The 14,634-nt window shown below is 40.5% G+C and overlaps 1 protein-coding gene across 1 annotated transcript; it reads right to left on the bottom strand.

Moving 5' to 3' along the window:
* Positions 1–973: 973 nt before the first annotated feature.
* On the bottom strand, positions 974–14,485 carry ndufs1 (NADH:ubiquinone oxidoreductase core subunit S1). The gene is made up of 19 exons (XM_057830623.1): positions 14,377–14,485; positions 13,525–13,601; positions 13,348–13,439; positions 9,696–9,803; positions 8,247–8,323; positions 8,080–8,161; positions 7,881–8,011; positions 7,620–7,805; positions 7,416–7,550; positions 7,224–7,338; positions 5,115–5,260; positions 4,901–5,029; positions 2,447–2,576; positions 2,218–2,378; positions 1,985–2,139; positions 1,729–1,904; positions 1,512–1,646; positions 1,345–1,417; positions 974–1,253 (listed from the first exon to the last, which is right to left on the bottom strand). Exons 2-19 carry the CDS (start codon positions 13,595–13,597, stop codon positions 1,162–1,164), a joined length of 2,196 nt encoding a protein of 731 aa, XP_057686606.1. The 5' UTR covers positions 13,598–13,601; positions 14,377–14,485; the 3' UTR covers positions 974–1,161.
* Positions 14,486–14,634: the final 149 nt, after the last annotated feature.

Genomic DNA, 14,634 nt, shown 5'->3' with positions numbered 1-14,634 from the left:
GTTTATCAGTATATTACAGAAAATAATGAACTTTATCACAATATGCTATTTTTTTAGGACTAGTATACTGTATATACACACACACATATATTTTAAATGAACCCTTTCAGGGACAGTGTTTACCACAGTCGACAGCTATTCAAAAATGGACACTAAAGACCTTCAACAGGGCAAGTGACCATTTTTGGTCATTAAGAAAAATTTTAAATTATTAATCATTGCATTCTATATGTAATCAATTAATACAATGTGGGCCACAAAAGCTAAATTAAAATTTAAATATATATACACTCTGGTTATGGCCCCAAGTATATCTAAAGTAGATTTGCTTTCATAGTACGCAACTCACTGCATGTCATGGACTGTGATAAACGTCCAATTCATTTAAACTGACTGGCCGCGAATGCCTGTCTTTCAGTGCTATTGATGACGCTAGATCAGGGGTGGGCAAACCTGTTCTCAAGAGCAGCAGTGATGGGTCCTGTTCCTTGTTCCAACTGATCCAGCATAGACAGTTTAACCAATTGACGTTTCTGCGGAAACAAAAAGTATCTGACTGCAATCAAATGATTGCACTTGTAAGACACAATACAGTCTTGGTGAGAAGGCGTCCTCTTTTTGGATTGGAATGAAAACCCACACCTACTTCTGATCTTGGTGAAATAGTTTGCACATCCCTGCGCTCGATATCAAATCCATTTTGATTGGAATAGGCGAATACATTTGACCCTCCCAGTCAAAATACAGTAGATTGGACATCTAGCGCTATCAATGGCAGTCATTGAGTTAAATGAGTGCCTTCTAATGGTTAATAAAAAAAGTCATACGGTGACCTTTGGCATAGTCGTTGCTGTATAGAGGGGCACTTGGGTCTGTATACTATAAACCTACGTGGAAACTACAGATGCAGTTTCTCTTTAAAGCGGTCAGTGCTTGGAAGGTTAAACAGATTAGGAAAAAACAAACAAACCAAAAAGTAATGATAATATTTATTCATTTTGTACATTTTTCAAAGCCCCACTCCAACAAAGCTGGTTCTCAAGACTGAAAAGAATGAAGGTGACTAAGACAACAAGGACACATTTAAATTAAATGCTGCAAGACTGAGTTTTGAGTTGATCTTTTCAATAGACCTAATATTTTATGGACATGTATTGATATTTAACAAATAGAGGGCTCTTCAATTGCGGCCGCCCCCTCTGTGCTGGCTTTCACACACTTGGCCATTGTCTGCGAGGCTCTGCTGATGGAGTCTGAACAAGAAGAAAGGGAATGGCAAAAAAGGTAATTGATCGAGGCAGCTGGACTCTGCTTAGCCTTTCTCAATGTCTGTATTGCACATACCTGTCATGTAGAAGTCCTTTACTGAGATTTGAGGTGGTATGAGAGGAGCAGCGATCAGGTCCTGCTTCACCCCCTGATGGAGAAAATCAATGAACGTGTATTTAGATCTTTTAAATGTCCACCATGGATGAAATAGATTTACAAAACGGGGAAAGAAGTGTGTTTACCTTAGCAAGTTCATTTGCCTGCTTAAAATAGTTTGCCTCTTCCACGTCATCATACCGCACCAGGTTTGGAGACACCTCAGCAAGCCTGGATCTGACCTCGTCCAGTGAGTCGTAAGGCAGCGTCATACCTGCCAGCTGGAGGCACAAAAGTGTATCAACTTTAAGAGTTGCTGTGAAAATGTCATCGAATTCAAAATGGCGGACTGTAGAACTTTACCTCCGCCACAGCTCTTATGATCTTCCAATCCTCTCGGGCCATTCCCGGCGCAGTCACGGCCACCCGGGTGTGTTGACTCCTACCCTCCGTGTTGACATATGTGGCATTTTTCTCTGTGTACGCAGCACCGGGGAGGATTACATCTGCCATTGTTGCGCCAACGTCACCATGATGACCTGCAGAAATTGAAAAGGAACTATTCAAATATACTCTGGCGTTACTTGGTGATGTGATGGGTTGATGATCGTGCATTTACCCTGGTAGATAATGAAGCTGTCTTTAGGAAGGTCAGCTCGGGTGACACACCCACTATCAGCTCCAAGCAAGAACAAGACCTTGGGTGGATTATTCCTGATTGCGTCCACGCCTGCTTTGTAACCCAGGTCCAGGGCCGCTACTTGACTGGCCACTCTGTTTTAACCCAGCGAAGCTCAAACTTGACACTCAATTCAGTTTTTGTCAACGCTGTACATCATCTGCCTTTCATACCTGTGCAGGACATTGAGAACTTTCCAACCTTCCTCCACTCCGCTACTGGTTCTGGCATTCTGTGCGATGGTGGACACGGAACTTAAAATGGCAGCACCATCCTCTCTCTGTAGAGCGCTACTGCCCACAATGACGACGGGTCGCTGAGCAGCTGCAAGGACCTGCATTTGGATAAAGCAATACCTTGGTGATGTTTGCATCCCCAAAGTCAAGTGAGTGCAATTGTTACCTTGCAGAATGGGTGTGTTCCATTAGCTAGCTCTCTCAGGACTGATGTCTCTTCTCCAAGATGGTCATACGTATAACTCAGGTCAACGCTGTGACCCACTAGTGCAACACGTAGCTCATTATGAAGCCAGCTAGAACAGATGGAGACAAAAACTTTAAATAATGCATTGTATCAAAAAGGTAGCTATAAGCACTAAATGCTCCGTCTTATTTCCATTTAGCGTAGAAAAATAGTTAGCATGCTTCAGGCGTTAAAATGTTACCCAGTGCTGGCTCACACAACTCACAAAAACTTTGGGATATTGGACTTCGGATTGAATTTTCATCTTACGCCTAACAATTTAAAGGGGAATTTAATGTGACCTTCTCTTAACATCTTAGGCTACGTCTACACTACGCCGGATAATGGCCTCAAACATGTAATTAGTTGGACCATACATGCTTATTATCCGGAATAGTTGTTAGACGGATAATGTAGGCGGGTAATATAACCCGCCGCTTAATAAGGAATGCTGTCTCCGTACAACAATCGGATACTACGGAAGTGACATCATGCCGTCGCCATTTTTAGTGTGGCATGACGGCATCGTAAACAATGGAGGTGGACGATCACATGGCATTCCAGCTCCTCCTTTCCTTTCCACAAATTTTTCTTGAACGTTCAAACTTCATCGCAATAATATGCTTCAATTCAGTGCCCATTTGTAGTCCTCCCATCGTGGATGACGCGGACACGAGTGTTTGTACAGAGTTCGTCTCCCGCAATGTCTCCGATCAGCCAGGTGCGGGGCTGGCCCCTCCCAACTCAATGCCGACCAAACATGAGTGTATAAAAATGCGTAGAGGAAAATTCAACCCCGAAAAGTGACCTGCGTGGTACCCCAGAGGCGCGCGATCAGTTTTTTTCTATGACATTTCTTCCTGTCAAAACTATCGCCACTTCCAGGATCGCCACTGTTATGCACAAGCACTCCTGTTTGCGGCTTTCAGGAAATATATGCAGCGCCACACCATATGCTTCTATTTGTTATTTTCCAAGTGGTGAGAGCACAACTGAGCATCGATTGTAACATCCCAACTAACGATGTCAGGGTTTCATTGTTTTCTAAAGATCTATTTCAATCACAACTCAACGACTGCTCGTGAAAGCGGAGCGAGCTCTCCCTTCACTCTCGCTGCTACGTTATGTGTTCAATTGCGATCACGGAAAAAACAGTGATCACAAAATAATGACAGTTTAGAAGGTGTAGTCATTTCGAAATTTGCCGCCGGCGAGTAATGAGTTTCCGGTTCAGAGGTAAACTGTGCGGGCGATGACATAACATATGAGGTTGCTCCTTTCTACACATGCGTAGTTTGCGCAAATGCCTTAAACGCACCTCAAACTTAAGTGTGGACAGGTATAAAAATAGTCCGCAAAATACTCTGGAGAAAAATATGTGTCCTTGTGTAGACGTAGCCTTAGGCAGCATTCCTAACAAGTGTTTGATCTATTACTCAACCAATTTGGCAGCCCTGTTAATCAGCAAGTAATTGCCTATCAAATGAATAAACAATTCATTTGAAAATTGTTACCTCAGAAATAGACTAAATGCTCCATTTTGAGCCTCTTAGAAGTAAATTTCATGTTATTTTTTACTTTTTGTAAAATAAATGAGAATAAGGGTGAAAAATATATATTTTATATTAAAAATTTATTTATTCACAAATTATATTCTAAATGGAAAAAAGGATCAAACATGAAATATCCTGTTTTTAATGGATTAAAAAAATGTACCGTAGTCCTCCATGAAACCACACCATGGTAATGAATCAGAATTAAGATTTTTGCGAACATCTGCTTTTGCATTGGAAACTAATGATAAATAACATTCACTGTCCAGTGTCCAACTCTTTTTAGTGTATAGTTTTTGTTATAATGCACACTGACAGCTAGAATATAAAGTCCAGAGAAATATAACAGTAAATCACATATGATTTAAATAACAGCCAAAGTTGACTAATTGCAAAATGGTTATTAATCAACTATCAAAGTAATCGTTAGTGGCGGGCTGTTCTACAACCAGTACACTTCCTGGTTCAGTTAGAGGTGTTATTGAAACAGTCCCATTTATAATGTTATTCTGACATTTGGACATTGTCGAACCATAACGACTCCTAACAATAGATTAAGAATGCTACGGTTTGAATATTTGGACATGGGGATTAAAAGGTTTTAAGATGGCCCAATTAAGTTCAGCTGTAGAGGTTACAGTACATGTTAGCACATTAAAGATAAATGAACCTATTTTTAACAAGTATTTATGTGTCACTTGCACTTGGTTAAGCAAAACGAAATCTTATGTGCTTTTCTTTGCAAAGGCATAATATTATATCACTATGCTATGCAGGTTTAACTGAAGTTGCGACCAGCCAGCATAAAACTACAGGCAACTTTTTTTTTTTTCCCCTTTACCTCTTACGGATTCTGGCGTTGAACAACGGGGCTTCGTAGCGTGGGTTCGTCCCGACCAGCAGAAGCAGGTCACAGTCCTCAATGCCAGAAATGCGCGTGTTTAAAAGATAATTGGACCGCAAATCAGTGCTGTAGAGAGAGTGGCAGAGTCTCCCAGTTAACAGAGACACATAAAAGGCTTGTGCCTTTTCCTACAGTGTACTTTGCTCCATACCCGGCTCCGGCCATAGGGAAGACCTCCTCCGTGCAGAGGTTTTCTGAATTCAACCTGTTGAGGAGATCTTTAAGGGTAACAAGAGCTTCAGCGTCTGCCATGCCTCCCGCGATGGCCGCCACTTCGGTGCCTTGTACACCTTGTAGCTATAAACACATAGAGTGGATCTGTTGTCCGTTAAGCATTTTAACTACCTTGTTTTTCGGACTATAAGTCGCAGTTTTTTTTTCATAGCTTGGCTGGGGGTGCGACTTATACTCAGGAGCGACTTATGTTTGAAATTATTAACACATTATGATATCATTTCACATGTTATTTTGGTGTTTTAGAGTGACACTGATGGTTTGGTAAACTTGTTAGCATGTTCTTTATGCTAGAGTTGTCTGAATAACTCTTAATAGCTATGGCCACATTCGCATTCTGCCTTTGACAATGTGTGTTCGATTGTATTATTGACTTTTTTTATATTGAAATGCATGTTTTTAGTTTGTGGCGCTTTCACGCCCAAGTGGGGGTGCACTCGCACTTGTTTACGCAGGAAGAGCGCTAACACGGCAGAAGAAGACGGACAGCTACGCAGCGTCTGAGCGAGTGGGCGAGAGAGAGTGAGAAACATGGCTGCGAACCTATGTTCATTGTTTATGCTTGTAAAATATCTCTACAGACGCAATGCCTGTGTGTATCATATTTTCTGTTGTTGTGTGTTTTCCACCCGCGATCGGACAATTAGAGCCAGTTGTGTGGTTGTTTGAACGATGTGCTAATGCTAGCGAATGCATGCTAACCGTTTGTGTCATTGCTGTATTAGCGGCTAATTATCATTTATTTACGTTGATGCGAAACTGTTCGAGGACGAAAATGATTTGTATTATTTTTATTTTTAGTTTCACTCTTCAAATGATGGTGTCATAACGACAGCCAAAATAAAGTCAGCAAATTATACGGACGTCCAGCATCGTCATTTGGGAGTTTAGCTCGCTGTATAGCTAGGACCGAGCCGTAGCGTCCTGGTGAGGACAGTATATTCGCATTTCGTTGTTCATGCATCATGTAACATTATCATACTGTACACATATTCAGCATGTTGTTCTCTATTGTATTTTTATATTAACTTGCCTTTCAAGATGACATATCTGTTCTATGTGTTGGATTTTTTCAAGTAAATTTCCCCAAAAAATGCGACTTACCGTATTGGCCCGAATATAAGACGGCCCTGATTATTAGACGACCCCCTTTTTCAAGACTCAAGTTTGAAAAAAAGACTTTTTGAACACCAAATTAATTTTTATACAGAAAATAATTGTAATACATCCGAATTAAATGATTATAACAATATATTTGAGAGAAAAAAAGCATGTTATTTTACCTCATTCAAATCTTAATATCTGAACATTTAAATAAGTAAACTAAAGTGCAATCACATTCGTAAATGAATGGCTTCTGGTTTTTGAAATGTAAATAAACCAATCTATTGTGATAAAACAACAAAATTGCAATAACTGCATCACCCATCAAATTGAAGTCTAACTGTAACTGTAGTCTTGAAACAAATCTGAATAAGGAAAAACAGTGCAATAAAAATGCAAACTGGTTAAACTAAAAAGAGTAGCTGAGATCTGTCATGACAGAACATCGCTTCAATGATATCTGGAGCCATCTAGCGTCGTGAATGGGGAGAGTAGCCGAGATCTGTCATGCCAGAACATCGCTTCAATAATATCTGGCACTATCTAGCGTCGCGAATGGGTATAACGTCTAGACCGCGAATATAAGACGACCCCCTCTTTTTCAGGCTTATTTCAATGCAAAAAACACGGTCTTATATTCGGGCCAGTATGGTAAATATGTTTTTTTCCTCTTCGTTGGGCATTTTATGGCTGGTGCAACTTATACTCAGGTGCGACTTATAGTCCGAGAAATACTGTAATTAGCTGCCATTTAAGGCAGCTATCATTCGCTGCCAGATTCTCAAAGTCAAAATGGATTGAACGTCGATGACCGCCAATGGTACTAGAACATGACAACTGACATTTACGACGACTACACTTGCTTTGTTGCTCATTCTATTTTATTGGACTGTTTGGAAGGTTAGCAAGCAATTGCACTTACAGCTCCAGCAACACGGGTCAGAGCATCCTCCCAGCTCGCTGGGGTCAGCTGACCTGACTCATCCTTAACCATTGGCTGAGTCAACCGCTGCCTCTTCAGACCGTCATAGGCAAACCTACAAAAAAAAAAACACAAAACACTCTTTCAGTAAAGCAGATATGCCATACGGTGGCATCCAGGAGAGGATCCTACCTGGTCTTGTCAGAGATCCATTCTTCATTAATGTCTTCATTCAGCCTTGGTAGAACCCTCATCACCTCACCTCCTCTTGTGCTCACCACAATGTTACTGCCCACGGCATCCAGCACGTCAATTGACTCAGTTTTCCTGAAGTGTAGTCAATATTTTAAATGAAGGTCTTTTTTTTCCATGTCACTTAAACTGTAGTTTACATACCTCGTTTCCCAAGGTCGTGCAGTGAACGCGTATGGCTTGGAAGTTAGAGCGCCGACTGGGCAAATATCAATAACATTCCCTGATAGCTCAGACATGAACATCTTCTCCACATAGGTCCCGATTTGCAAGTTGTTCCCCCTTCCCGTTGTTCCCAAGTCTTCAACTCCAGCAATTTCACTGGCAAAACTGCAAGAAAACAAGATTCCATTGATTTCTTTGGAGGTAACACTGAGATGATATCATTTCAGACGTCTCTGCTACCGGACACAGCGTGTGCATTGAATACACCGAGTCATGATCGTTTTGATGAGTGGGCCGATGTTCTTGTCTTCCACTGCTCGTTTCTGCTCCGTGAAGCGACTGCGGTCAGAACCAAACTGCATGGACTGGTCCTGAAAGCAAACCATTGCTGAGTAGTAAATACAAATTTCTATCCTTTTGTTTCTGATAAAATACCTACCTGCAAGTCGCACTCTCCACCCTGATCACAAATTGGGCAGTCCAGTGGGTGGTTGGCCAACAGAAATTCCATGACTCCCTCTCTGATGCCAAAAAACATCATTAGTTTTAGTGCAATATCCTTCAGCAGTTTTGCAGACGTTTTTTTGGCAATGACTGAAGTTGCACCTGGCTTTGCGAGTCTTCTCTGAATTTGTTAGGATGTTCCAACCCTTCATGACAGGCATGGCACAAGCCGCTACTGGCTATAGGCGTAAAAGAAAAGTGACAGCTGCTATTTTGTTGACAAGATTCTTCAGCTAGTAAGGGTGTAACGGTACATGTATTTGTATCGAACCGTTTCGGTAAGTGGTCCTTGGTTCAGAACGGAGGCTTACCGAACGAGTTTCTGACGTAATGTAGCCCTTACTTTTCGAGGCTGAGAGTTGATCGGGTTACAGTTTCTTTGTGTAGATTATATTTACTCCGTCTTCTCTACTATAATGAGGACCATCATGGTACGACAGTATAACCCAGAAGCGTCAACGGCGCGACACCGTTGCCGCCACGAGAACGCAGTGAAACGCGGGCGTTAAAGTCAATCAGCCAATGCACACCAGTCGCAGTGCGGCCGCGTGTTAGACTCATCCCAGAGGCGGCTCAACACGACGCACACGAAAAGAACGTTAGAGTTTATTATTTGACGCGAGACGCGACCCTCCTGCATCAATAATACTACCGGTCGCTAGAATCTGGCACACCGGAAGTCACTCGTGTAAAAATACGGTGGATCCGGTCGATTTTCAAACTAATATGCAATCGTAACCCACTTTTTGAGTTCATTAGATCTCTTGAGTGGTAGATCGGGGCACAGTTGACTTGTTTTTGTTGATTTACTGCTGTCTTCTCTGCTATAACAATAACCAACACGGCCCCGTGTTCAATACAAAACCCTTCTACCACAACAAAACAAGTAGGAACTAATATTCACATAGGAACTAAAGTTATACAACATAAAATATACAATATAAATGAATACTACATCACATTTGTAAAATATAAACACTTAATAAATAATAGCCCATTTAAATAAAATAAATTGAAATGAGCTAAAACACATGTAATAAAATAATAAGAATAAAACAAAGATCCTGCTTACACAATTAAATTGATTAATTTCTGTGTGGCGCTTTAACTTGAGAAAATCCACCAATAAAGCTTTTGAAAACTGGTCATAAGAAAAAAAAAATGATTCATTGAGGCATTTCATTTGTAAAATACATGTTAAAATCATTGGGATTGCTTTTCTCTTTAGCACAGGACTTCTTTTTTCTTCTTTCTTTCAGAAAGAAAGCTGACCAATACGCAGGATCTGAAAGGCAAATTGTTGTTGGATTATCTTTAAATACCTGCTAGTTTTAGAGCAGAATTCTAGCTTTGTATAGGCTAATGTTCCTATTGTTGAGAGCACAAAGGTGCACTAATAAACAACTAGCACATTTATATTTTGCATTTTGTTTTCCTACTGTACCGAAAATGAACCGAACCGTGACCTCAAAACCGAGGTACGTACAGAACCGAGATTTTTGTGTACTGTTACACCCCTATCAGATAGTGTGGATTTCTGACAGATCTTACCTTTGGGGCTTTCTCAATCTCTACTAGACACATGCGGCAATTCCCAGCCACTGAGAGGCGCTCGTGGTAGCAGAACCTTGGGATCTGGATTCCTGCTTTCTCACAGGCCTGGAGAGGAAAAGAAAAAAGAAATAAGCCAATAAAAACAGAGTCTTTCCCAACTCTACAAAGTTTAACTTAGTCTAGTTAGATTAAAATTAGGGGTGTGCCATTTTAGGCACCCTACGATTCGATTAGATTACGATTCAGGGTGCAACGATTCGATCATTGGACGATGATCACAGTATTGACAATGATCACGATTATCGATGCGTCATACATTGTTAATTAATGAAATAGCCAAACAAATTTATGTCCATTATTTATTTAAAATGTCCTAATTATTCAACAGGAACGATGGAAACATGCCCAAACAACAAAAAGCTGCCGTTAAACTACAAGAGAGTGCAAAAACATTAACCATTTCAAAAGCAGTACTTATTTCTCAACATGCCTATACAACACAGCTGACCTTAAACTGGTCTTTTTCACAAGAAGGTGCAAAAACATAGCTGTTTCAAAGGCAGTACTTATTTCTCTCAACAATACAATAAAATTTACACTGGTAGAATGAATTCTACATTTTCTGGAAACAAACAAAGTGACTTTAGAAATAAGACTATTTAACCAATATACTTTTTTTTTTTTTTTTTTTTTTTTTTACAGATTCCTGTACTATCTAGCATGTTTGTAGTGTTGCCGCCGTACTTAATCCTGGTTTTACACGTTCTGCATCTGGAGTAACTTTTGTACACCCCCAATCAACGCACAAATCAACACATTAGCCAATTCGCTAATTAGCAAAGCGCTCGGCGCGACCTCGCAACATCTCAAAAACAACAACAACAACGAAGGCTAAACAGTACAAAAGGGTTCATGTACTCACCTCTTATAGACCCTACCCACGTGACGTCACAACTCCGCTCTCCTGACTGGTGCCGCCCACTTGTCCGTCAACACATCGTGTTGACCTGTTACGGCTACGTACATTCCTCCTATTTACGGCGCGTTTTTCTGCTCGTTAACATTAATAATCAAAATGGTGAAGGCGTGTGTGGCGGTCGGTTGCAATAACAGAGAAGATAGACGGAGAGACTTGAAGTTCTACCGGATTCCGAGAGACACGGAGAGGAGAGAGCGAGATGGGCTGCTGCAATTCGACGAGAAAACTGGGCTCCAAACGATTACCACAGATTATGTAGTAGTCATTTTATATCTGGTAAGATGCATTTAATATATATTTAGAGGGTTTTGGGCTGACAACCACAATTAAGATCATTGCTAGGCTAATCGCCGACAACATACACGTATGTATGTAGTGAGAGTGCTATCGCTAAACCATATAAACATTAAAAGCCCTAGCTCCATTGACAAATGACATGAAATACATTAGACTTGACAGTGGATGTTAGCAAGATCAAAAGATTTTGAATTGAAAATTTCGTAACTCACCTTCCGAGCACAAGATTCCTGCCGAATTTTCGTGTACGAGGACCTGTTTCACCCAACCAGCAACGTAGCATTTATAAGCCTCCAAGCTCTTAAAGTTTTTCAAACTTTCGTGAGAATAGGCTGATTTTGTGTGGACAAGATAGTTTTAAATATCAGGGTCAGGCAGAGACGGCGAAGGCAGCCGGTCAAAAATCATCGATTTAGGCATCAAATATGGATCTGGCGACTGTATAGAACAGTGCTTCTCAATTATTTTCTGTCACGCCCCCCCAAGGAAGATGTAAATGTTTCGCGCCCCCCCAAACTCTCTGCCGCCACTGTAAATAGTATCATTTGTCTATAAAATTACTATTATAAATACGCATCTGCCTAACATTGTGTCCTTTTTTTCTAATAAAGAAAAAAAGTAACATAGATCAACTTATAATAAAGTACAACTTTATTAACATTGTTTTGTTTGTAACAGAGAAGACTTGACGTGCATCAATTTGCCTGAATTTAAAAAAAAAAAAAAAATTCACACCCAAACTAAAAAATACACTCAAGGTACATTTTTGACCATTTGTTACAGAAAAATAAAATGTAATAAAATCAGTAAATAATACCAAATTAAAATTGATTAGAAACATTCACTCATGAGGACAATGTGCCCAAAAATTTGACCGAAAAAACAAATCTGAATAAAAGGGGGAAAAAAGTGTCCTTGGACAGGACAGTTTTTATTTTTGCTGCTCACAGTATTTACCTCCTTTGCAATGGTGTGGAGTTATTTTGCAATTAGCATGCTAACAATGCTCACTGGCTTACTGATATAACACTGACAAAGCAGGACGATTGTTGGCAATATTCGGCACGTTTTCACTGAAAAAAATCAAGCGGCTTAACAATGAGATTGGGGTCTTAATGTCTTTAAGTGGCGTCTTAATTGATTTGGCTTCTTGCTGTCTGCTATAATTATTTTTAGACACAGTAAACAGTGGTCTTTCATCATCACCCACTGTATTATAAGTCAAAGCTAAAAGGCAAACGGCACGAAAAAAGCGCATTCACGGCGGCCGAGGTAGAACCGTAGGTGAGGGCAGTCGTCGTGACGATCCCAAGCCGAAAATGGCATTTCTCGGGCGGCGACGTGAGAACCGGACAAGACAGTGGGTCGCTGCGTGAGTGAGTCCGGTCGGAAAACGGCTTTCGAAAACAGCGGTGGCACACTGCTCTTCATATCTGTTGTCTGTGTGTGCTGAGTGCTCTTCCTTAGTTCAAAAATACTGCGCGCACTCTGAAAATGAGAGCGCCACTGCCACCTACTGAGTGGATGTGCAAGTACTAGTACGGCAAAAAAAAAAAAAAAAACATGTTACCCGAGGTCACATGCGCCCCCCCTGGCATTGCTCTGCGCCCCCCCAGGGGGGCGCGCCCCACTATTTGAGAAGTACTGGTATAGAACGAAGCTTTTCCACATAACGCCTTTTATGCAACACATCCAGTGAGTTTACGGCATCAGAAAGCACCGGGTCTTCCATGAAATGCATTTTAAATTCCTCGATCAATTGAAACCAATGCTAATACAGAGACAAAATGACGGACAAGTGGGCGGAACCATACAGCGAGCACGTGGTTTTGTGACGTCGGTGGGTAGGGTATACAGACGCACACAGGACTTAGCAACACACTAGGGACATTTTCCCAATCAACACGACTTGAACCAACTGCTGGACAACTGAAAGGCAAAGAGCAATGAACTATCTCTCTTCCCCTTTTGCTCAAAAAAAAAAAAAAAATAACTTGAGCACAGAAGAGGACCCAAAGCACGACCCTGTTCTTGCCCGTTTCATACACAAATGTATTCGAGTCTTTTGAACAGAAGTAAATTTCTGCAGTAACTTCCACCGCAGTCATCTTAACCTTGTGCATCCCATTAGGTGTCCGGGTGGCAGACGTGTCTTGAATTTCATTCCACTAGCAGCGGGCTTTCATTAAGTTATTTGGGAAAATCATCGTTTTTGAACATTTATGAATCGTAATCGAATCGTCACGTGTCGAATCTCGATGAATTTAATAATCAATTTTTTTGGCACACCCTTAATTAAAATATTGACAATTATGACACATTAGCACATTGTTATTCAGTTTTCATAAAAATATAATTAAATCTATTGCTTACCTGCAGAACAGTAGTACCAGGCTCTACCTCCACTGGTTTCCCATCAACAAACACTTCCACCATATTGCCAGCAGCACGCACATTAGTGCGCACTTAAAAAAAAAAAAGTACATCATAAATCAATATCACTCACAAACACAGACAAAAAAAATAAACATGCAAACAAACCTGACTTACCTGGGTAGGATGGAGCCAGGCTGCCCTTGGTGGCTCCGGCCAAAGCTCGGCCAACATTCGGCATGCGCAACATGATTCTTGATAAATACAGAATCATGTGATTGTATTGAAGGAAATATGTTAGTCATTATTGCTTGATTTTGCATTAAATAAATCTCAAAGCACATCAATAAAATGCAACAAAAGTATGGCAGCTGAAATAATAATGCTCTTCTCTCTTTCCTCTCAAATGTGCTTATTCTGTGTGAGAACTGGTCCTGTTGACTATGACACAATGCGCATATATACGCAGATTTTCTTTTTGGCATCTAATTGGAGAACACTTAATGGTTCTGCACCTCTGCTTGACACTTTCCACTGATGGCATAAATAAACTTGAGAAATGATCAAATCTGGGAAAATTGAGAAAATTATGATTAATTTCCATAGGAATCCCCAAAGATCTCTCACGGAAATATAGTGTTCGACCGAACCCTGGTTGGAAACCACTGACCCAGACTAACAGCAAAACAAGTGCATCTATCACTGTCAACAGAAAAATAAACTGGTTCAATTGACGCAACAAACAACAAAATTTCTGACAGGCGTTTAAGAAAAAAATAATTTGTGATGCTTATATTGAATACATGTATTAATCGTATCGTTTTTTGCGATGGATGAAGCTAATGACATAACCAAATGTCTCCTTGCTGAAAGGAGAGTGGCATTAGCTAAGCGTAATATTCAAGGACATGGTGTTGTAACGGGGTTTCTTGACTTACATACGAAGCTGAGTCCTTTTCTATGTGTTTTGGAGCCACACAATGCAAAGAATCCAATATTTACAAAAGCGTCGGATTTTATAATTCTTACCTGTCGCTATTTGGCCTTCTGGACCAGAACAGCGGTGACTGTTTTCTTGCGATCCACAAGCAACGACGTATTTAGCGGAAGTAGCAAATGCTACATCCGTTTGAACTACGGCTTGAAAACTCACCTTAAAAATAATTTTGCCATCTAGTGGATGAATCATGAAAAAGCTATACAACTTCAACCACTTATCGAAAAATTATAGTTAAGAGATCATTGTCACATTAACAGTAAAAATATTCACAATTTCGTTGAAATGTC

This window comes from Corythoichthys intestinalis, chromosome 2 (assembly GCF_030265065.1).
Source record: "Corythoichthys intestinalis isolate RoL2023-P3 chromosome 2, ASM3026506v1, whole genome shotgun sequence".
Classification (NCBI taxonomy): domain Eukaryota; kingdom Metazoa; phylum Chordata; class Actinopteri; order Syngnathiformes; family Syngnathidae; genus Corythoichthys; species Corythoichthys intestinalis.
This window is presented reverse-complemented; position numbering and strand designations above follow the sequence as displayed.

Coding starts and splice junctions, on each gene's coding strand:
- ndufs1 (XM_057830623.1), bottom strand. CDS start 13,597: ATGTTGCGCATGCCGAATGTTGGCCGAGCTTTGGCCGGAGCCACCAAG. Junction 9,804..13,347: donor CTGGTACTACTGTTCTGCAG/GTAAGCAATAGA, acceptor TTTCCTCTCCAG/GCCTGTGAGAAAGCAGGAAT. Junction 2,577..4,900: donor AACGCCAGAATCCGTAAGAG/GTAAAGGGGAAA, acceptor CATCTGTTCTAG/CTGGCTTCATAATGAGCTAC.